Genomic DNA, 22,422 nt, shown 5'->3' with positions numbered 1-22,422 from the left:
TAGCAGCAGAGCATCATGACGTCTGGGCCACCAAGGCCAGTGTCACATGGAAAATAATGAAGACTGGTGTGTTTATGCAATATGAAACATCCATATCATATAGTCATACATGACTGATCAATAAGTAGAATGGCAATAAGGTGGATAGAACCTCTTGCTTTCATTGCCCATAGGACACATAATGGGTCCCAATTTCCACTATGCCATGCACATTCCTGCATTCCATCCACTGCCTGTTGTGCCTGCAAATCACAGTATTAAAGTGAAATATTGAAACAAGAGCTCCATTGAAGGAAACAGCAAAATAGTGTGTTTAACAAGCAACAAGAAAAAAGGAAGAAACAAGTAGAAAAAGAGTTGCAAAGACAGCTGGCAAGAATGACAGATGAGAAAGGCTGGGAATAGTGCAAGAAAATCACCAATGCTTGTTGGAGGAAGACAGCATGCATAATATGCACATTTCCTCATGGCTGTCAAGAAGGAAGTGACAAGCCATGGCTACTTTTCCTGAACACATAGTCGTACAGGGAACGACAAAACTACTGACAACTAGCTCTTGCACATTCAGTGAAAAGGCATCTCCTCTTCAGTAACACCACAACTTAAGGGGTCATAAACAATTAAATGCAGATCATTCTATACTGTAAACAAAAATGAAAGTCCAATGAACGCATCAGTATGTACGAGAGTACTACATTCGCATGGCATATAGAGCATGTCATAAATCCCAGCATAAAAAGTACAAGACTTCTATGCAAAGGCAAGCTGTTACCCTTTCTACAGAATGTACGACTATAGTCTAGTAATTTGATTTAATGTCACACCATGCACTAGAAGCACTACTTTCTCGTAATCAATTGAAGTCAGAGCAGCACGCCTAACCCAGATGATCTGTTCACCCAGTAGTTTTTTTTTTTTCCCTTCCTTTTTCTTTTTTTCCAAATTAGCTTCACTACAGGAATTGTCGTATCAAAGCAAAGTTTCATGAAGAGTGTAATATCTGTTAACAATCATTTATGTGATGTTTCTGTCATTAACCCTCTTCGTACAGCAGGAAATTACAAAAGATATACCAAATTTCCCAGACGTTTCCAGAAACATGGCTTCATAATGGCTGTGCTAGTTAGGTACTAATTTATGTGCCAACTACACTCATCAATGGTAGGGAAAGGGTTAAATTGCACAGGCTAGAACAAATACCACAGCAAGTGCAATCGGCTTAGGCAGCCAAGACTTCTTTATCAAGAACAAACCTAAGCATGCATGCAATATGTAGCAGCGACACGAAACTACAACAGCTTGAACTTAAGCTATCGGAATTAAGTCAACAAAACTTTTAATATGTGGGCATCTTGCTTAGACATGCTAAGCAAATAAAGGCATATGGTAAATTTGCTCCAGTTTTTAACACAAGTGACAGTAAGGGTCTCCCACAAAGCGATTCATTGATTTTTGGCCAAAGCACAACTATGCTGGTTATGTAACACTGGTGAACATGCACTGAGTACCTAAAAATCTTGCAATAAACCTGTACTTTAACAGCTATTTACTGTCAAAATAGATTTAATTAATGCTGCAGAAAGCCATACAGCCGCACTGCTGGTGACAAAATATTGAACGTGTTGCCTACCATGTCTTAAAATAGGCTTACAAAGGATGTGTGGCACAATGCTAATTAACGGAATAGGAGGAAACTCCTATAATTTTAATCTTGCACCACACATCTTTCTTAAAGAGACACTAAAGTGAAACAATAAATCAGTTTAGACTAATGAAGCACTGTTTGAGAACCCTGCAGGTAGTCATTTCAAAATAATAGTTTGATTATTAGATGAGAAAATGGAGGTCCAAGTATCGGTATCTGAATGTTGCACCGAAACCCCAGCGCCAGTATGTCAGCATGACGTCAGGGATTCCAAAGTATGTTTTCGCATTTGGGCCGCATTGGCCGAATGAAGATTCCCTAAACTTGCCACGTTTAATATTTCTTTCCTTTAGAACACAATGCAGTCAGTCTGTACCACTATATACAATTAGTAGGCCCTAGAAGATTCCATCAAAATCCATGACGTCACAGCGACCAGGTGCAAGAACTTCAAGGAGGCGTCACCACCCGTATTTCGTTCTTGCGCTTTTTCTGGCTTACCAAACGTTTTATCGTTGTAAGAGTGGTGTTTTTGGTGTTGTAGGACGGTAATTTACTCATGCAGAAGAAATCATATTTCACTCTAGTGTCCCTTTAAATGATGCACCAACTAGCGCAACATAGTACTCTGTTAAAATAGGCAATTAGATACAGAGTAAATAGAATGCCCACTTGTATTTCAACAGAGTATGAATGTTTTTACAATCTGTAGAGAGGTAGCTATACAGTGATGGTTAATCTGCAATACACAACATGTTGCACAACTTTCAGACCGACAGTTTCATGGAAATCAAACGAGAAAATTTTATAATTTTTTTTTTCAGTGCTGGCATTGACAATGGACATAAGCTGATTATTGCCCTGAGCCCTGACTGGTCATAAGCTGGTTATAGCCCTGACACAAATGCACTGAGCACAGGTGTGCCATCAGAGAAATTGCACTCCATGTACTTGGCAGGGTTTGTCAAAGGGTGCGACTTGGTACTAGTTATTCCACCTTCCTGGTGGGACAGGTGTGCAACAGATATAAATAGTCACACAAGGTAGGACAGAACATACAGTTCAAAGCCTAATGAGTGCTGGAAGCAAATCATTTTGACAGAATTGCCTGCCTCAATGAACAATCTGTAAAGTTAACGTCTCCAGCATATATGCTGGAGCGAAGGACGTTAGACAGTTTCCTAGCCAGCGTTGGCAGACAACTACTGTCGGAGGAAGCTATCCTCGGCCCATGGCCTGACACTGCAATTTCAATGCGTGCAACAAAAGTATTGTTGAAGTTCCTGCAGGACACCAAGCTCGACGAGCGGCTCTAGCGAGGCAACTGTCTCATGTACATAAGCACTCACCACTTCTCTTATCATCATCATCCATCCCAATACTTTCACTCCCCTTCCCTCTTCCCCAGTGCAGAGTAGCAGACTAGAGCGCACTAGCTCAGGTCGACCTCTCTGTCTTTCCTATCAATAAACTCTATTCTGTTCTGTTAATGTCTCCAGGTAAAAAGTAGGATTTATCAACCTGAGATTGCACGTCTAAGCCAGCACTTTCCTTAGCATTTAAACAATGTATGGTAGCAGAATGCAGCCCATGTTTGTTCTGTGCAGTTTTAACTCTACACAGAGACTATAGTGGTAGGCAACCTTTCAGGGAAACATACAGCGAAGGAATTTTTGGAGGAGTGTTACTGCGCCAAGTATTCCGGCAGCATTTACAGCACTTTTGGTTTCTTGGAATGGATACTGAATCAGCGTAGCTTCCTTTTGCAATGATTTTGCATTTGCCCGAACATTGAAGTGCAAAATAGAAGAAGTCAAATTTTACACTTCATGGTCTACTTTGTCTTATTTTGCTTTCATAAATAAGGTGTTAATGTCTTCCTTTCTTCAGTCTAAACTAACATGGATGAGAATGTGGGTCTTTTTGGGCTGCACCCTTATATGTATGTGCTCTGCCTCCGTAGCTAGCTATCCCTTTATCGGCAAAGAAAGTTGTCCGAGTATACCAGGTCATTCCACTCTACAAGCACTCTCAGGGTGAGCAAGGAAAGTGCGCAACAAACCTGCATCAGGTAACAGCCAACAAGTGTCGCACTGCGTGTCCTGCCAGCCTTGCAATGAACGTAGACAGAGTGACCCGTGCCTTCAAAACTTTGGATGAACTGCACACCGCGTTGGAGCTTTTCTTGGCAGGGTGTCTCAAAGATGTCTGTAGTGCTCAACTGGAGGAACTTGACGCCACATTTCTCCCACTCCTGAAGCAGCAGTTGGAAAGGTCGTATGTGCAATTCACTACAGCGTCACGTTGCCTTGTATGTCATTTAATCGCTTCAAGGTATCATTCGGCAATACTGCTTACATTCCAAGGTACAAAAGACTACGGTGTTTTCCTTCACCTAAACTGTGGTCAGGTGTATTACTGTAAACAGAACTTATGAGCTGGGAAACTCAGTTCATTAGAAAGAATTTTAAATGTTCTCAAAAACAAATTGAATCATTGCTTATTTCAATTACCAATTTCATTTATGTAAGTTCCATGGCAGTGTAATGAAAAAAGTTCTGCATTCAACATTTGTGCTCTGAACTTAGATTGCCTCTAATCTAAACTGTTTTAAAATGCATCACCAGAGCATGTTCTACATCAGACACCATGGCTAAAAGCAACAACTTATGATGCTATTAAGGTCAGACCTTGCACACATACAGAAATACCCCAAAATGTAGATGGGAGAATGGCTGTCCCCGTAGCTCGAGTGGTAGAGCATTGATGCCCATAGTGGAAGGTGTAGGTTCAGCTACCAGTGGCAGCAAGTTGTGTTTTCATCAACTTTCATTTCCGTTTACCTTATCATTTCAATTAAAACCACAGGTAATTTCCTCAGTGCTTTCGCTGGCTTAATTATCTGTTAGCTTCATGTGGTTGTGCCTAACAAATGATCGAGCCCCTCAGTTTCCCTTCTAGCTCACTATAAGAGTGTTGTTAGCTGATGTAAACACAGTCTTATGCACTCAAGATAAGCACAAATGGAGGTATTCAATGGTGCAACATAATTCAAACTAAAGACAAAATATGAAGAATAAAGGACAGGGCAAGCTTTCCAATATCAGGTTCATCTGATGCATAATAACATTAAGCTATATCAGAACAAATACATGCAAGTGCTAAATGAATGAAATAAGATATGCGAGTAAACAAATAGTACTTGGATCATTTATTGAGTAGTAGTAAATAAATCATGCTAAAGTTTGGATATTTTCTCTTTGCTTTTCATCATCTATGTCCACTATTTGGGAATGGATGTCCTGCTTATATACATGTCGCACTATCTTATCCCAGTCAGACTAAACATGCTATCTATTTGGATGCTTATTTAGATGAAGCACGCACATCAAACATGGTAACAACTAACGCGCTAAAGTATGCCAAACTCGTAGTTTGCACAATATGCAACGTGCAGACGTTTTCTTTTCCAGAACGGGTGACTGCTCTTGCCTATAGTTCCCATCTCTGCTTTCGCTCTCTCCCTCTCTAAACAATAAAAATACGCGAAATAAGTCGTTTAGAGCTTTCGCCAGCACTCCCACTTCAGCGCTGCGCCTGAAGCGACCGCCAATAGAACGTCGCACTTACTTCCTTGCTCGTGACCCAATATCGTAGCTCGAAGTCTTCGTTCATTGACACGACCCCTCGCACGTTTTCTTCTTCGAGTAACTGTATGAGAAAGAAAGAACATACATGCGTAAGATTACGCAGAGTAATTAGACTGCCAACCATAGTAAAGTTTCGCGTTAGCAGGCAACACGACAGTACTGAATTGCCGGCCGAACCAGAGCTTTGAACTTTCCGAAACAAGTGCACGCGGGCGCACCAATTCACTCAGCTCTGCGGTATTACCTTAAGAAGTAATTAAATTAATCAAGTGGCTTTGATACACAGCAGTTGCGGAGAAGGTCTAGGTTTCGCAAAGCAGACACGTTAAGGCGGGAACGACAACCCGTACCTTTGGCGTGATGCTCCGGAAAGGCAGTGCTCCGAGGATAACGGTATCGTCAATGCGGTCGTACCACCGCCTCGTTGACACACGCTCCATGACGACATTATATATTAACGAGGGATAAAAAGTAACCCTCGAAAACATTCCGTGAAATTTCATACAAGTACCAAAACGGTGCACTGGCTAGTACCCAGCGCACAAACGCAAAATCTTTCCGTGTAGTCTGCTTTAGGGCTTCGTCTGCGCGAAAGGAATGGTGGGAAACTCGCCACGTGACCACACTGCCGCGCCGATGCGGATTGCTTGTTTCTTTTAAGCATGCTTTTAAGATTCGCTAGCACACTGAGCAGTAATTATTTGGCTTCGTGCCGTTCACTTTTACTTAACTGAGCTGCGTACTTTGTGGAATTTTCACCAAAGACACTGACTTCGAGTGATGAAGCAACGGATGAAGTGTTTACGGTTTGTGAAGTAGCCGCGTCGTGTACTGTTTATTTCATAAAGTCATTTTATGTGAAATATTTATTAATTAATGTTAATTACTTAATCAAAGTACCGATTTCATGTTAGGCTCTAACAAGGGTACACACGCGCACATTTCTTCATTTGTTGCACTGCTTATTTGATACTCTACAGCCTTTCGAGCTTTTCTTTTTCTTTTTTTAACTGCTGAGAAAGTATGCGTGCGTTTGTGTGTATTATTTTATTTTATTTTGGAGAAGGGGGTAGCGATATAAGCGGTCGAAACCATAGTTTCATACAATTATAACATCGAAACCAGTCGAAACCGTCTTCAATTCTATGGTAAGCATTGAGAAATTTTAAAGCGACAGAGGTCGCAACCTGCGCTTTCAGATTTTAGGCTGCTGCAAATCATGGCGCTCAGGGTGCTCGTCGGCTGCAAGCGTGTGATTGATTATGCGGTTAAAGTATGTATCCATGTTTATGTAATCACCGTTTCCGTTAGCATCCATGCGTGAAAGCTCCCACTAGTGTTGAGTCGGTCACTGTTATTACGAGGCGTTCTTGTGCGTTATTCAGACTGTTTGTATAATGCCTGCGCTTTGCAAGCGCACTTAATGAAGTTTCAGAATGATTACTAATCATTCTAGACATGTTTGGCTAAGCGCCGATGAAATAAAACGTACGCGTGTAGCTGCACTTACCACGTGTGCTTGCCTGTATAGATCGCGGACCACACGGTCCTGACGATAAGACCCACGAAGCAGCCTATACGTACGGCATACATAATCGCCAACCGATATGCCTCGCGGCTTGTAGCTGTAATGTCCTTCAGATTTGACTTTTTCCGGTTGCACATTTGACAGCGTCTTTATGGTAACGTTGGCCCTAGCATAAATGTGACACCCGTTCCGCGATATTATAACGCATGTAGTGTCATTTAAATAGGTCCTGTTAATCTTTCTAAAACTCGAGAGCGACAGCAATGCAGCAGACAAAAAGAATATTTGCATCTTTGTGAATACAAATGCAGTTGTCATATTTGTAAAGGATACTTTCTGTTTTTCCACGCCTAGACCTTAGCAAATTATAGCTGGCTACGAATAAAAAACGGAGACATTTACCGACAAAAAAGAGCTTCATAAAGACCGTGTATAGGTAGCATATTAGAAATGGCAAACACGTATGTATACAGTATCCGCAGTACGCATGAGGGTTGTTCGGTATATCCACAATATCGATGTATCTGAATCCACGCGTGACAAATTTTTGTTCAGTATGAATCCAGAATTCATCTTACACGGGTTCGTCATAAAATAAAAGCAAACGAAAATGCCCCGTTGACTGCTGAGGGCAGACATTGCTATTGCTGCAGTACGAATATTGTTTAAAGAAAGCTTAGATTCATCCTAGTGGTTTCACACCAAGCAACTATTAATAGCAAAAGGCGGGTGGTAACACTTGTAAGTTGAATGTTCCAGAAAAACACTTCTGTCAGAATGATGTTGAAACCCGGAAATATATTAAGAAATATTTTAAGTTGATTGTTTTAGAAACTACCTTGTGTCAAAAACTATATAATGAAACAGCCCTCCACACTCTAATCGTGTTGTTAGACAACATGTTGTAGTTACAAATTACCTTTAAATGGACGTGATCTTCCTTAAGTTGCAGTAATTGAAATCTGCCAAGTCACTCACACAATTGCTGATGAAGTTTTTTTTAAGGTTTAATAGAGGACAATTATTTCCGCTTGCCGGTGTTAATTGTGGTGGGCATGCATTTCCTGTATTCCTTCAACTTTGATTTATGGCAAGTCTTTGGTTAAAATTTTCAACACAATTAACAGAACCATTTAAGAAAATAATTCATCAATTAACCAGATTTGGTGGTTTATATGTGTGAGCTAAGAAAACAAAAGCTAGTTTTTTGCATTTACTTAAAAAAAGAACAGTGCTATTTGAACGAACGTTTACCTGTAATATCACGACGGTGACACCTTGCTTGAGTGGGCATTCAAGCATGCTGAACTCACTTGGGCACAATCGTTAAGTTCAGCTACAGTGAGAATATACACTTTACCAGAGAGAAAGAGAACAACTTTATTTAAAACAAACCCCAGTCCGGGTCCACCACCTGTCTTGCTAGCTTAAAGTACGGCGTGCATGGGTGACTTTTGACCTGACCCCTGAGACACACACATGTTCCATATAAATCAGAACACACAGTCTGTGGTTCCATTCCTTACTGTAAAGCAAGCGACGTGGAGATGTCGGTGGTGATATTTCCCTGGTTTTGCTCATGTGACCTCAACAGAATAATGTTGATCAATAAAATTAATTGCAGTTAAAGCATTAAACAATCAATCACCCAGCCGTAATTTAAAATGAAGCTAAGTACCATTGAGTGAGTGACACGACAAAAAATCACGGGCATATAAATAAGTGACCGGGACACCGCAGTGTGGTTAGAAGAGCAGACATAGGCAGCTAACATTCCGGTTGAGATTTAAGAGGAAGAATTGGAGTTGGGGAGGTCATACACTGAATGGAAGCGATTACCAGTGGTCCATCAGAGTGGCAGAGTGGGTGACAAAGGAAGGAAAATCCACTCGATTGTGGCAGATGATTGGATAAAGCAATATGATAGGACATGTGCAAGCATAGTATGGAGTCAGCTGACGCACAGTAGCAGTAATGGGCAATCTCTGATGAAGGCCTTCTTTCGAAAGTAAGCTTAAATTGGCTGATAGCGGTGGTGACTCTTTTCTGCATCTATGTACAGATACGTGTCAAGCCTGACAAAACAGGAGTTGTGACTGATGGCGTTAAGCACAGCCTAAACCCTTTCGATGAGATTGCTGTGGAGGAGGCAGTACGACTGAAGGAGAAGAAAGTAGCCAGCGAGATAATCGCTGTGTCATGTGGGCCTGCTGCATGTCAGGTATGTTTCTTCTTTTTCTTCGTTAGAATCTAGCTGGATTTGGTTCTGTAGCTACCATGTCTTAGAACTCTGTTCACATACTAATGCCACAATGTTTGAGTGACAGAGCAGAAGTACAATTAGCATGTTGTTGCATTCTTAGTTTTGTTGTGTTCTGTTACGCTCACACCAAAATTAAACGCAGGTGGCAAGGAACAAAATGGAACTCCTCTGAAGCTTAAGTACTTAAATTTGCTATGTGTGATAATGTTTTAAGGAGGCGCTAAATGTCCTCTGGCCCCGAAACTAAGCATCTGTGAAATTAATTACACCGCTGCCACACATGCTGGTGAATGCGAGAAGGGAGATACATCTTGTAGACAAATTGTTTCCTTGTTTGTAGGCTTCATTTCAGCATAACAGATTTCCATATTTTTCTGTGCACTCGCCAAGCATCATGGATGTGCCACTAGTTTTCCTTTGTTCTATTCGGGCTGCATGTAACGTATTGCACTATGATAGCCTGACACTACAAAAAAAAAGGGGGTCTATTTAATCATCTGTTTATGGTACCTTTCATCCAAAGCAACCATGCTCGTTTTTTTTTCTCGTTCTCCCCCTCCCTTTTTTTTTCTTTTTTTTTCCTTCCCCTTTCCAAGCATGCATCAGATCTTCCAAAGATGCAGTTTACTAATAGCCAGTTTTAGTTTAGCATTGTGTCTGTTTACGTAGATGCATGCAGAACAGCTACAGCCACGGTATGTGCACATCCTCAATTAGACTTTTAGTAGAGTTCCACTCGGCTAATGAATGGCTAGTGCCAAATGCTGCAGCACCATGGGTATATAGAAATGAAGCATGTTCATGGCACCAGCAGTGTATTTAGCCATGTCTGGCAGTATCAGGACAGGTGGCTGATCTCAATAATTGCAGAACATCATGATCTTGGATTGTAGCGCAAGGTGACATTGACAGAGACTTTCTATCCTTTTTCAGAACATCACCAGTAGTGTACTTGGTCCTTGAAGATAGGCAGTACTAATTGAAAAATTATTTCACCAATTATGTTTTGCTGCCGCGATGAAGGCCAGGTAACAAGGCTGAGTTTAGATCAAAGCAGGTGACTTCAGCACCACATTCTTTTTATGCTAGTCACGCTAAGCCCACAACACTAATCCAAAAGTTATTGTGCATATGTAACCTTCAAAGCTCTTCATAGCGTTCTGCGCATGTTCATTTTGGACCTTATTGTAGCGTACACAATGGTTTTGTGTATGCTATACTAAAGCTCTTGAATGGTTAGGAACATCTTTGTGGCAGCACGAATAGCTTGCTTGAAGGCACAGAAACGGAGATAGTTGCTGACAGCCTTGAGTAGACGGCATGTTCATCTCAATCGTGTGTCTTTCCACATCACATTTCTGTTTGGTGTCGTGCCTACCAAAAAGTTTACATCTTTTTTTCTAAATTCCTCTTGTCCATCATTAAAAATATGTCTTGTCGACATTGTTTGCCAGGAAACATTGAGGACAGCGTTGGCCATGGGTGCAGACAAGGCCATCCATGTGGAAGTAGAAGGCAAAGAGTACGAGACACTGCAGCCTCTACACGTTTCCAAAATCTTGGCCAAGCTGGCTGCTGACAACAAGGTGGATGTCGTTTTAGTGGGGAAGCAGGTGAGCGTTGCCAACCTTTGTGCTGCTTGCGTTGTCTGCTCCATGAACTTTTGCAGAAGGCCAGTTAATAGCAGCCATAGTGAGAAACAACTCTGCAAGGCCACTTTAAGTCTCTCTAGTTAAGGAATCTTTCACAAGGCTACACAGCGAATTTTGGTTATATGTACGTGTCCACTGGGAAGTGCACTAGTGCAAGAGTTTTTCAAATTGGTTCATTAATAGCAGAGATAAAAATATTTGAAGTGTTGCGAACCTTCGATATTAGGAGATGAACTTTACTGCCAACATAGACACTCTCCACTTCCCCATATAGCTTCCGCAAGCGAAAAATTCCTTCCCTGCTTTCTCCTGTGCCAGAGCTGAAGGATCGTATGACGTATGCATCACAGGCCCTGCCTTTATTATATATATATATTTCCCCTCTTGCTTTTTTGCAGCGCGGCACACTTCCGGCGATGGTTTCGTATGCGAGCAGTTGCGTTTCTCTCGCTTCACGCGTGCACGGTTTTGGGTACTGTGCACCACAGCACCCGACTAGCTCTATAAGTCAGTGCCACATGAGCACTGAGGCTGACGCAAGTGGTTCAAAGAGCAGAACTGTGCACTGGAAACCGATAGAAAATGTCAGATAATTTCATTCCCTGTGCGCACGACTGTACGACGTGGGAACAAGCAGATGACATGGAAGTACATCCCTCTTTCTAAGGCATGGAGTAAAACAGACTTGCAAACATTCAGTATGTAGGTTTTATTATTTCTCTAAACTTTACATCATCTAGCAGAGCAACAGATCAGACAAATAACTCCTGTAACCTTGGAATAGTTTTTGAAGTCACGTGTCACGGCAAGTGAAGTTTCAGCAATGTGAATTACATAGGCACACCTGTGCTTCTGATCTCGACTTTCTGGCTAGGAGTAAGGCTCCCTTGAGAAGAAGGGCACGTGGCATTCGGTTTGAAATTTCAGCTATTTTAGCAGCGCTCTGTGGACATAGAGCAGACACAATCGTCAGTGCGCATTGTGCGCTGTGCTTGTCGGCTTAAGATGGCCAACTCTGGTGAGGGGCCCTTTAATCAAGTGTCTCTTGTCTCAGCCAAAAGTACTGAACCAATACTGAGAGCCACCAGTTCCAGAAGTAATGCATGAAGTCCTCCCTTGCCTTTTGTGCTTGTGCATGCATACATGTGTGTGTGTGCATCGTTATCTTTTCATCCTAAGGCTACATGCAGATTTATTAGCTTGATTTATTCAAAACAGTTTTCTTTTGTTGGGTGTAGACTATGTGGTCTTTCTTTGGAACTGACGTTTTTCTCTCTTATTTTATAAGGAAGTATTTTGTATGTGATCCAAGATTCAAAGCCAGTTTTCTCTGAACATACAAGATTAATCTTAGTTGGAAAGCTTTTCTGCTCAACCGCCACTGCTCTTTTTGTTTTAAGGCTTCATACTAAAAGAGTTACAGCAATTACTGTGTCCCATTGTAGTGACTTGGCAACAGATGTCTGAAATAGATAGTACTGCATGTACTCTCAGAGAGCTGTGGGATTAGAGAAGTGACAGTATGCAAGAGGCAGCAGATGAACTGGAGCCCAGAATTGCCAGAATGAAATCCAGCTAACATAACTACTTATCTTTGACGAAGCAAGAAAATAAAGAATCTGGCAAAAACATACACACACATACACACACACACACAGGTTCACTGGAAGGCTCGTTCCTGCTCCAATGTGTTCAACATGCTTTGCACTGACACTGCTAGCCAGATAAACTGCATTGGCCAAACATAGAAAAATTTGAAGTTTGTATGCACTGTACCTCATATCTGATACTGTGAAACAGTGGCGTAGCTAGGTCGTCTGGCACCCGGGGCCCATAGGTCTTCTATCACCCCCTCCCCTCCCCCCAGCTGTAGCCAGCGGAAAGAGGGCGTGTCTACAGACGTATAAGACACCCCCCCACTGGCCCCTTGCACCCGGGGCCCACGGCCCCCTGCCCCCCTCCCCCCCTGTTGCTACGCCACTGCTGTGAAACCACAGGAGCAATGAACTGGCATTAAGTACATCAGTAAAGCCCAGTGCATTTGTCATGCTTAGTGCACTCATGCTCATGCATGAGTGGTGCATCATGCTTGGTGCATCATACTTGGTCATGCGAGGCTGCCAAACATGAAACAGTGACAGTTGAAGCTAGTGTAGTTGGGTGCCAATTGGCCATTCTTACAGTTGCAATCTGAACAGTTTTACAGTGTTTTCTTGAAAAAAAGGACATTTAGTACATGTTGCTGTTCTTTTTCTCACAGGCTATTGATGATGACAGCAATCAGACAGCCCAGATGACAGCTGGAATTTTAGACTGGCCACAGGTGAGGTTGTTTCCCGCTATGTAGACATGGCAAAGAAGTCAGGTACAGAGGAAATGCAGCCTTTAAGGACAAATTTCACAATCAGCTGTGGTTGCTTAGTGGCTATGGTGTTGGGTTGCTAAGCATGAGGTTGCAGAATCGAATCCCAGCCACTGCGACCGTATTTCAATTGGGGAGAAATGCGAAAACACCTGTGTACTTAGATATAGGTGCACGTTAGAGGGACACTAAAGGCAAAGTCAAGCTAAAGTGATATATTAGTGTGTGAGAATCTCTAAAGTGTCAATATTATCACAAACAGAGCTTTAGTAACCGAGAAATTGAGGTAAATGCAGGACACGATTAGAGACTCCCCCGGGACATTCAAGTAGTTGCCCGACCACGGAGTCACTCCTCATTTATATTCTGTATTTAGTACTTGACTACCAGCTATAATAACATCATTGTATTGCCTTATAGGACCAAAGAAAGTGCTAATTGTCCAGTTCTCTTTAATATTTAGAAAAAAGAACTGATTGACATTACCCTTGATAACGATGCGGGCGGTCAAGAAGTTTCATTTTCGCAGCGCGTACTTTCATGTTTCAGTAGTTTCATTATCATGTAGTGCCGCACTGGTTTTGCTGGCTCATGAAACTTGCGTAAACTGCAAGTAGCAGGGAAGTCCACTTCTGTGTGATGCCGCGGGATGCCCAAACAGTTCACGCCACTTGACCAAAAGCAGCCGCAGCAGTGAATCCACCACTCTGTCGAGGCTCGGTTTCTGTGTCCGGGCGTTTGCATTTTGTGCAAAACATCGTACCACCATCTGTTGGGTACCATTTTACTCACTGACAGCAGCAAAGGGTGGTGATGGCGTATGCAACGACACCACTCACTGAGATTTTAATTGCGATAGAGGTATTCGGACCCTTCAGATGCAATTTTCTCATAATCTAAGTATTGGCATGAAACAAGCGCTATGATGTTTCTGGAATGGTATTTAAACAATCCACATCGAGTTAGTATTTACTTTTAGTGTCCCTTTAAAGAACCCCAGGTGGTCCAAATTATTCCAAAGCCCCCCTCCCCCACCAACTACAGCATGCTTCATAATCGAATCATTGTTTTGGCACAAAAACCCTATAATTTTTAAAAGATGTCAGAATCTGTGATCTACTAGCATCCAGTGTTACCATTATCAAGAGGGCTGCATTGTTCACATTACATTTGACCAGACACTGTCTAGTTTCAGGCTAGTGCAATCACCAAACAGTATCCACTGATGCCACTGTTAATATGCTGAAATACGCTGCACATTTGAGACTGTGTGTGATGCGCTTTTCCAGTTAAAAAAGGGTGAATAGTGAATGTCATGTGGAAATCCACTCACCCAACGCTGTTAATAACAAGTTGCTTAAAGGGACCCTGAAACGCTTTTGACGATTTTCTACAAACGTATTGAGTCGTTAGAGTAGGTCCTTCTGATCAATAATTGACACATCTAAGTGCTCCGCGTAAAGCGTGTAATTTATTATAAGGTTTTAAATATGCACATCGCTGCCGATCGCAGCGCACTGCTCGGCGGAATTTTAAGCCGCCCCTACCCATATAACCGAAATCACCCATACGACGTCAGTGGGGCGAGCTATCCGATTGGCTGACAAGGGCGCGTGATCGATAATTTTTCCAACTTTACGGTAAACAAATTATCTTCGTAATAGTTGCAATGTTAGTTAATTTGTTTTTATGAAAAGAAAGTAACATAAAGAGAATGCACAAGAACAATTTTTCAGTACACTTAAGCACTTCCGGCACACAGCGTGTGTCGTCTGCTTGTGTTACAACGTACTCCATTTTGAAGAGAGCTCCGCGGTCAGAGTCGGTCTCAGTCTTTTCGCGAGCACTATGATTGGACTTTGTTGCCTTGTGGACTGCAAACGTAGCGACTGGCAATATGTCAAGCTGCGACATCGTGTCCCTCTGCAAGGCAGCGTACGAGCGAACTGCCTGCTGCGCATCAGACTGCCGCTATCCGATCGGCGCCAGGATTTGCGCGTTTGTGGCCGTCATTTTACACCGGAAGATTACTAGCGCAATAGCATTTCGCGAGTCCGGTATTAGGGCAGACGCAAGCGCAAGGGGACAGAGTCTGGCCGCTTAACTGTGCCGTAACGGGATGAGCCATGAGATGAGCAGAAGGGCAAATATAAATGGTCTGCATGGTGCAGCCACCTGGTGGCACAAAGCTCAACCATACACAGTAGCAGCAACAAAGTGTATTCTTCTTTGCTGCTGGTGTGTATTTTTCGCAGGAGTGTAATCATCAACACTTGTTTTTATAAATGTTTAAATTGTTTTACACTTGGTTAGAGCAATATTAGCGCTTTGTTTGGCTGGTTAAGCGCTGCGCCAACAAGTGTATGGACCGTGCAGACCGATCAGGCCGCTCACGTACGTCTACGCTAATGTTCCTTCATCAGCTTGAGTTTATGCCTCCAGTCATTTGCCGAAATGACCAGCTTGCCTGTGGTTACCGGAATACAAAACACGTTCGGCGCTACGACAGAATGCTTGCAACGCACGCTGCTTCGATAGCTCTCGCTTGGGGTCGACGGCCAAGCGGCTAGCGGAGAGGTCTCGCGCGGGCGGGCTCCAAAACAACCGGAAGTGGACGATGTGATGTCGCATCGTGACGCTGAACCAGTGAAGGCGGAGCTTAGCCCCGCTCGCTCGGCGAACGAGTTGAGGAGGAAAAGCATGGCTAGGGAGGAGGGTAACTTCTAATCGCTTGTAGCTCCATTAATACGTAACGCTTCACTTAAATTGTGGTGTGAATGTTCTACTTAAGCTGTACCCTACGCGTCTACAAAATTTGTCCGAACCGTTTCAGGGGCCCTTTAATGGGTGACAGACTGGTACAGCACACAGTGTGCTATCATTGTGGCCATTACATGGATTTCAAAAAAATATAAAATTTCCCACTGCAATGCCCTCTGCTAATTTTAGTTTTGCTTGACAGGGCTAGTTTCATGACACATACTCAGCACTGCAGACTGCATTCACTTCACGGAAAAGCAAGTTTATGTTTCTTTTGTTGCATAGAAGGTGTGAATTACAACTGCAACACACTCTGTCTTGTATGCCAAGAACTTTTATATAATTTATGTTCTATTTCGGTTAGGACTTTTCTGTTCTTCATCTGGCAAGACAACAGGAGACTGTCTTTAAGGTAGAACTTTGTTAAGGCCAAATTCTCTGATGAGCTTAACAGGCTCACAACCTTCATTTAGTCTTCCTTAAATTTCTACTTCCGTGAAGTCAAATTTTCGGTTAGGACTTTTCTGTTCTTCATCTGGCAAGACAACAGGAGACTGTCTTTAAGGTAGAACTTTGTTAAGGCCAAATTCTCTGATGAGCTTAACAGGCTCACAACCTTCATTTAGTCTTCCTTAAATTTCTACTTCCGTGAAGTCAAATTTACTGAACACACAAATTCCAAAAAGTCCCCTCAGGATTGTTTTGAAGGGGTATGCTGCTAGTAGACAGGTGCATTGCGTCATGGTCTATGGAGTGACATTTTTCAGTAGCCCTGCTGCTAGCTTGTCACCACCGAATAAAGAATAGTTGCCTATACGGCAGAACTTCGTCGATGCATTCCCAGTACGCAATTTCCCTGCTCATATGCTCAGTGTACCGAACTTCATCTTTAATTAGACATTTTAATTAATACTGATGTTACTTCCTTGATTTTCTCATGAATATACCGACAAGGTCCTATTGTACATGTGTGAGTTAAGGGTGATTGCTTTTTTGTCTTCCGTTGTTCTGTGTTGCTTCCTGACCTATATCACTTCTTCCCTCATGGGTGCATCTAGGCTACTTTTGCTTCAAAGATAGAGAAAGATGGAGACAGTCTGAAGGTGACGCGAGAGGTTGACGGTGGCCTCGAGCACATCAAGGTGAAGCTGCCCGCGGTCGTCAGCGCAGATCTCCGACTGAACGAGCCCCGATATGCCACCCTCCCCAACATCATGGTTAGTGTTACTGAGCATACTTTGCTTGCTGATTTTCCGTTTGCTGGTAGTGTGCTGGTGGCTGGCTTGAAACACAGTTTTAGCACAATAGAAATCCAGCATGGTCATTTCATTCCCTGTAGGTTGCTTGTATGTTATGGTGTTCATTACTATGCTCTTGCTCGCAGTTGTAGAATGCAAAACAAATAAAAAAATTTTTGATTGTCCAAGTTAGCAGCAAATAAAAGATTTCCGTTTCGCTCTGCGACTTTTACTTCAGCCGGTTATGTACTATGTTAGCATTTTCAAATTTTCCTATTTTTCCAGGTTTTCCCTGACTGTTTTTATGAAATTCCATGGCCACCTATGACACTAGCAGTTTGGGTGCAGTAAAAAAATGGTTGTTTATAGCTTGCCACCTTACTGCGAGCTCATAATTTTGGGCTATATTTCCAGTAAAGCATCAGTCACTTCAAATGCACTATCATATTCATCTGAGCCATGTACCAGTATGCCCAGGCTCCCACTCTCAAAACCAGCCAAGAACACTATAATTTGCAGATTCTGTAGGTTTTATTGAAACCATAGCTTCCTCCTGCCATACCACTATTTTCGTAATAATTACCCTAGGTACCAATTTCCCCCATTCTAGGGAACTGAGGTGAAAATGCAATTGTTTCCACGAATTGTTTGGAATTAGAACTTGCGAATTTCCTGAAGATTCCAGGTTTTTCCTGATGGTAGAGACCCCGTGAATCTGTTCGCAAGACTACACAGCCACATAATGCATTGAGAGGCTTACGCAGCTTCACCATTTGTCAACACAAGCTCTAAAACATCTGTATTCATTAAAAAAATTTAAAAATGCATTCTTAAAAGGGCAGTGCAGACAAAATAGTAAAAGTAAGAAAAAACGCAGCCTTTTGTCTCCTGTGATATAGTACACACAATCCCCCCCCCCCCCTCTTCATTTTGGTAGCTGCCCCCAAAATTAGAATCCTGGATAAACGCCTTGGTGGAGTGTAGGATGTCAAAATATCCACTAGCTAAAGTGGTGCACCATCTCCTTCTGTGCCAAGTTTCGATGGTTTCTGACTGACTGCTGCAGAAAGCCAAGAAGAAGCCTTTGGAGAAGAAGACGCCCAAGGACCTGGGTGTGGACATAGGCGCTCGTATTGATATTGTGAGCGTAGAGGACCCACCAACCAGGGAAGCCGGTACCAAGGTCGAGACTGTGGATGAGCTACTAGAGAAGCTGAAGGCCTTGGGGCGTATCTAGAGGTAGGCCTCTCTGTTAAGGTTGAACTAGTATACAGGCTCTCACTGAATTGGCCTTGCACTGATATAGGCAAAACAATGCACAATGAAAAGTTGCATTGCACTGCTGTGGAATTGGAATTAGGTGTGATAAACAGTTTCAAACGAATACTGTGGACGTTGGAGGTGCAGTATGAGGTCTTCAAAATGTTGCAGCTGTGAAATGCATGTCAAAGTGTTCAGTGTTTCATGAAGATCTGTAGTATACAGCTGCCATAACTGTTTCGTTCACACTTTTGTAATAAAAGTGCACTGGTTGATGCTATGCTCCTTTACAGATGTCTGGCTCAACTTTGCGCAGCTGCAGAAGTCCTCCAAGTTCTTGGTGGAAGCAAAGTAGTCAACAAATTGTACACCTGTCCTGAAGTAATGCTTAAAATAAAAGATATTTTTACATTCCCTGCTGCTGCATTGGTGTTCCTGCAAAGATGCCTAGGCCGAAGTTGCTGTCTACGAGGGCGAGTCCAGTAAGACTAGTAAATTGGTAACAAAAAGAGCAAAAGATGGCACCAGTAGCCTGTAAGTTGGCAAACGTGTTCATAACAGTGCGCTGGATTTTCACTATAAGGTTATAGGTTGCAGCATTTTGCATAGGCAGGCAAGGTCCCTAGATAAAATTTAAAAAGTTTCCTGTTTTTTTTTTATTAGAGACCTTAGATGCAGACACATGAGAACAGTGTAGAGATGGCTGCCCCACTAAACAACTTGCACCAGGGAGGAATAGGGTTGTGCTATTCGGACTAGGCATAATGAAGGTGTGAAACCTTTCAAAATTCACCATAGAAGGTGGTCCTGTATGGCAATACATGTGTGTCGCAGCAGCAAGTCTACGAACGGAGTCGCAAGTTTGCAAATGGTGGGAGGTCAGTAGCGGATGCTCATCCAGGCCAGTCACTCTGGGTTGCGACTTTAGATTCGACTTTAGAAAACATTGCAGATGTTAAATACATTGCGACGGACAAGCGACACTGGATGACATCGCAACTGTAAACATGACTCGTGCTTTAGCATACCACAGTGTGCACGATATGCTTGGATTTCAATGTCTACAAGATGGGTGCCGTGGCAGCTGAAGAGATACCCTGTGCATTGCACAAGTGGTTACGCACACTCCCAAATGAATTTGCTATGGGAATTCGGGCACTTTGTAAGCATTGGCAAACTTGCATTGAGCGCGTGGGAGATATATATTGAAATGTAATACAGCTTTGTGTCATATATGCACAAAGAGTAATATTTTTAAAAATCTAAAATTTTCATTTGACTCACCCTCATACATCAAATTCTGTTCCGATTTGTTGCACAGATATTGCTACTGTAAGAATTGCATATAATTTTTTTTCAATTATTAGCATCCCAAATTTTTGCACCATAGAATATGTGGATTCAAATCAAAATTTCAGCCAGCTCGAAGTTTTGGTTTCCTTATTGCTGCATGACTAACTTCATCTTCATCGTCCTCTAGCTAGTACACAAGAGGTGGCATCTAGAGACAGCATGGGCTAGCAAGCGAGTGTTGTGCTTTCAAGAAATGCAGCACAGATTACTATCTCTGGAAAAAGTTATCAAAGAACTGTCCAAAGACAGCGCAACCCAGCACGATGATTGTAGCGCAAATTCTAATGTAAATGTTTTCACTGAGTTGGCCACACTCAACAGCAGGTTTGTTGACATCACTACTAACAATTTTGCCTGTTGAGGTTGCACAATTCCTTATAACAAAATATGTGCACACTGCAGCTATAAAATTCTCCTTGACAATACTTTAACATTAACCAACTGCAGCGAAATTTCTCTTTGGCGAAATTTCTTAATAAATTAGTAGCACATACGACTGAAGAAATTTTGGCAAAGCCGCGGGGCTGGCAATTGCACAGCTTTCTGGTTAACAGCCTTTAAAAAGCTCCTGCACAGACGACGCATGTAACCGCTGGTTGTTGCTGTGAAACAAGTCCCAGGAAACCGCCTCACACTGCCTATCTCCGAGCTCACGCTATTCTTGCTAGTTGCAAGTTTTGCATGGAGGATCCTCTATATCTACACTATCTTAAACTAGGCTTTTTGCATGGTCCAAAATTTCATTGCAGTTGGCCTTCAACAATACACTGCACCACAAGCTTCAGAGACCACATTCATTGCAAGCATTGCTTTGGTTAAGTACTAGTTACATACACCAATAGCCTTGGCATTATATTTGCATAATTATTGCCATAATCTTTATTTACATATGTTCAGTCACACCTTAGTCAGCGGCTGTTGCCAGAACATGTGAAATTAGCACTTTCCATGTTAAGACAGAAACCTCAGTTTTAGCAAGTTTTCACTTGATGCAACTTTGTTTTAACGTTTGAGTGCACAAAAGGCAACTTGAGACTGACTTAAGTGGCACCAAGTCAGATTTCCTGTTTGGCAATGTTCAAGGGAAAAAAGTAGGTTCAGTAGTATAGGCAATGGTTTCTTTTTTCTTATTTGTGTGCGATACATCATGTGCAGCAGTTCTGTTCATTCAACATAAATGTTCACTGAGGGACCACGCAAGGACTGGTACACATCCATAAAAACAAAGTTTGGAAACGCCTGGTTATATGTGTGGCTAATGTGCATGTTTAATCCAGCAAAGCACTGTACGTAATTAAAAGACCTAATATCACTGCCACCTAAGTACAGTAGATCCTCATTGACACGATTGGTCCTATTTCATATGACTTCCTAGCGCCAACATTTGCAATCAAGAAAACAAACTGCCCAATACGGTCATATTTCCTTTTTAACCACTTTACGCATTCTCAGAAAACGCAATCTCTCAACTCTAACATTCGGTAAATCGCCAAACTTCAATTGCATTACACATTTTCTGACCGCTAGATCTCATGCGAACCAAGATAGGGGCGAGACACACGCTTCGGAGCTGTAAGCACCCACCATGGCAGCTCCCCGCAAAACTCGCCCAACCGTGTTACATGAAATTCCTCTTCTGGTACAAGCAAAGCTCTTAGCTCGTCACGTGTCTCCATTCACAGCCAACGTCGCCAGCCCTATTGTGATAACCATCTTCAACTATTTGTTTCAGAGCATGTGCATATGGCATGGTGCTGTTAGAAGCTTACTGCACGTTTTTAATAGGTGATAACCCAAATGCGCCGCTGGACCCTGCTGCTGTAAGTGTGAAGTGGGAGTCTTGGTTCGCTCTAGCAGCACCATATTCTAACCTTGCCTTAGTTTTGTTTCAGTTTCCCATTGTTAAACATTATGCAATACGAAAATCATGTCTCGGGTAACTCGAGCCTTAGCAGCGTGGCATGCGTCCGCATTTCGTGCTGCAACAATTTAAGCAATGGTTCAGATTATGTAGATGCCAGCTACAGCTCAGTATGCCAAAGTTTTCAGTAACTTTGGATTGTAAGTTTGCACAGTTAGTACTTTTCTTTTCTTTCAAGGTTCCAATGCATGATTTTTACAGTGCAGCTACTGCTATGTGATGGTCACAGTACTTCTAAATTCAATCCATTTAATTAGAAGAGAGGTGGTGCAGGACAGGGCCAAATAAAAGGCACTCTGCATAAATTTGCAATTACACAAAATGACAGTTTTTTGTGCCTAAACGTATAACTACATGAACTCGTAGCATCACAACTGTAGGTCAAATTTCTCTTAGGAGATTTCTGTTTATTCAGCTCCAGTGAATTCTACCCAACGAATGTGCCAGCCGGCGCCCAATACATGTCTATGGGCCCAAACTTTTGTTATTTCGACCAAGAATTAAAAGGCCCACAGTGGTGGAGCACAGTACGCGATAAGCAATTATACCGTTGCCGCTGTGGTGGCTACGGCTGCCAGCGGATCTGCGTGTGAGAGCGCCAGTTCGAGACGGCGAGGTAATCAAAATGGCGGCAGTCGTGGCTTTGATACATGCTGTTTCAGACCTGCGGTCACAGCATAAGTCAGGAAAATCGGGCGGCAAAGGGTTCTTTCGTTCAAAATTTCAGACATTCTGATGCAATGACTATCAGGTACTTGGTGTTGACGAGAAGCCGTCCGAATTATCGGGC

The 22,422-nt window shown here is 42.5% G+C and overlaps 2 protein-coding genes across 5 annotated transcripts in view; one reads left to right on the top strand and one right to left on the bottom strand.

Annotated features, from left to right (window-relative positions):
- Positions 1–5,907, bottom strand: part of PTPMT1 (protein tyrosine phosphatase, mitochondrial 1) — a 37,236-nt gene extending 31,329 nt beyond the window's left edge. For all 4 annotated transcript variants that reach the window (XM_075692451.1, XM_075692454.1, XM_075692452.1 and 1 more), the window contains exons 1-3: positions 5,646–5,907; positions 5,276–5,356; positions 3,708–3,899 (exon numbers count right to left, since the gene is read on the bottom strand). In XM_075692451.1, coding sequence (XP_075548566.1) covers positions 3,708–3,899; positions 5,276–5,356; positions 5,646–5,798 — 426 coding nt within the window. In that variant the 5' untranslated portion in view covers positions 5,799–5,907. The remainder of the gene's footprint in view (positions 1–3,707; positions 3,900–5,275; positions 5,357–5,645) is intronic.
- A 528-nt stretch (positions 5,908–6,435) lies between these two features.
- Positions 6,436–18,772, top strand: Etfb (Electron transfer flavoprotein beta subunit). The gene is made up of 7 exons (XM_075692444.1): positions 6,436–6,568; positions 8,886–9,044; positions 10,541–10,699; positions 12,999–13,061; positions 16,919–17,077; positions 18,165–18,337; positions 18,652–18,772. Exons 1-6 carry the CDS (start codon positions 6,515–6,517, stop codon positions 18,333–18,335), a joined length of 765 nt encoding a protein of 254 aa, XP_075548559.1. The 5' UTR covers positions 6,436–6,514; the 3' UTR covers positions 18,336–18,337; positions 18,652–18,772.
- Positions 18,773–22,422: the final 3,650 nt, after the last annotated feature.

The sequence above is a fragment of the Dermacentor variabilis genome, chromosome 5 (genome assembly GCF_050947875.1).
Source record: "Dermacentor variabilis isolate Ectoservices chromosome 5, ASM5094787v1, whole genome shotgun sequence".
Taxonomy (NCBI): Eukaryota; Metazoa; Arthropoda; class Arachnida; order Ixodida; family Ixodidae; genus Dermacentor; species Dermacentor variabilis.
Note: the sequence above shows the minus strand (reverse complement) of the source record. Positions and strands in the feature narration are given on the sequence as shown.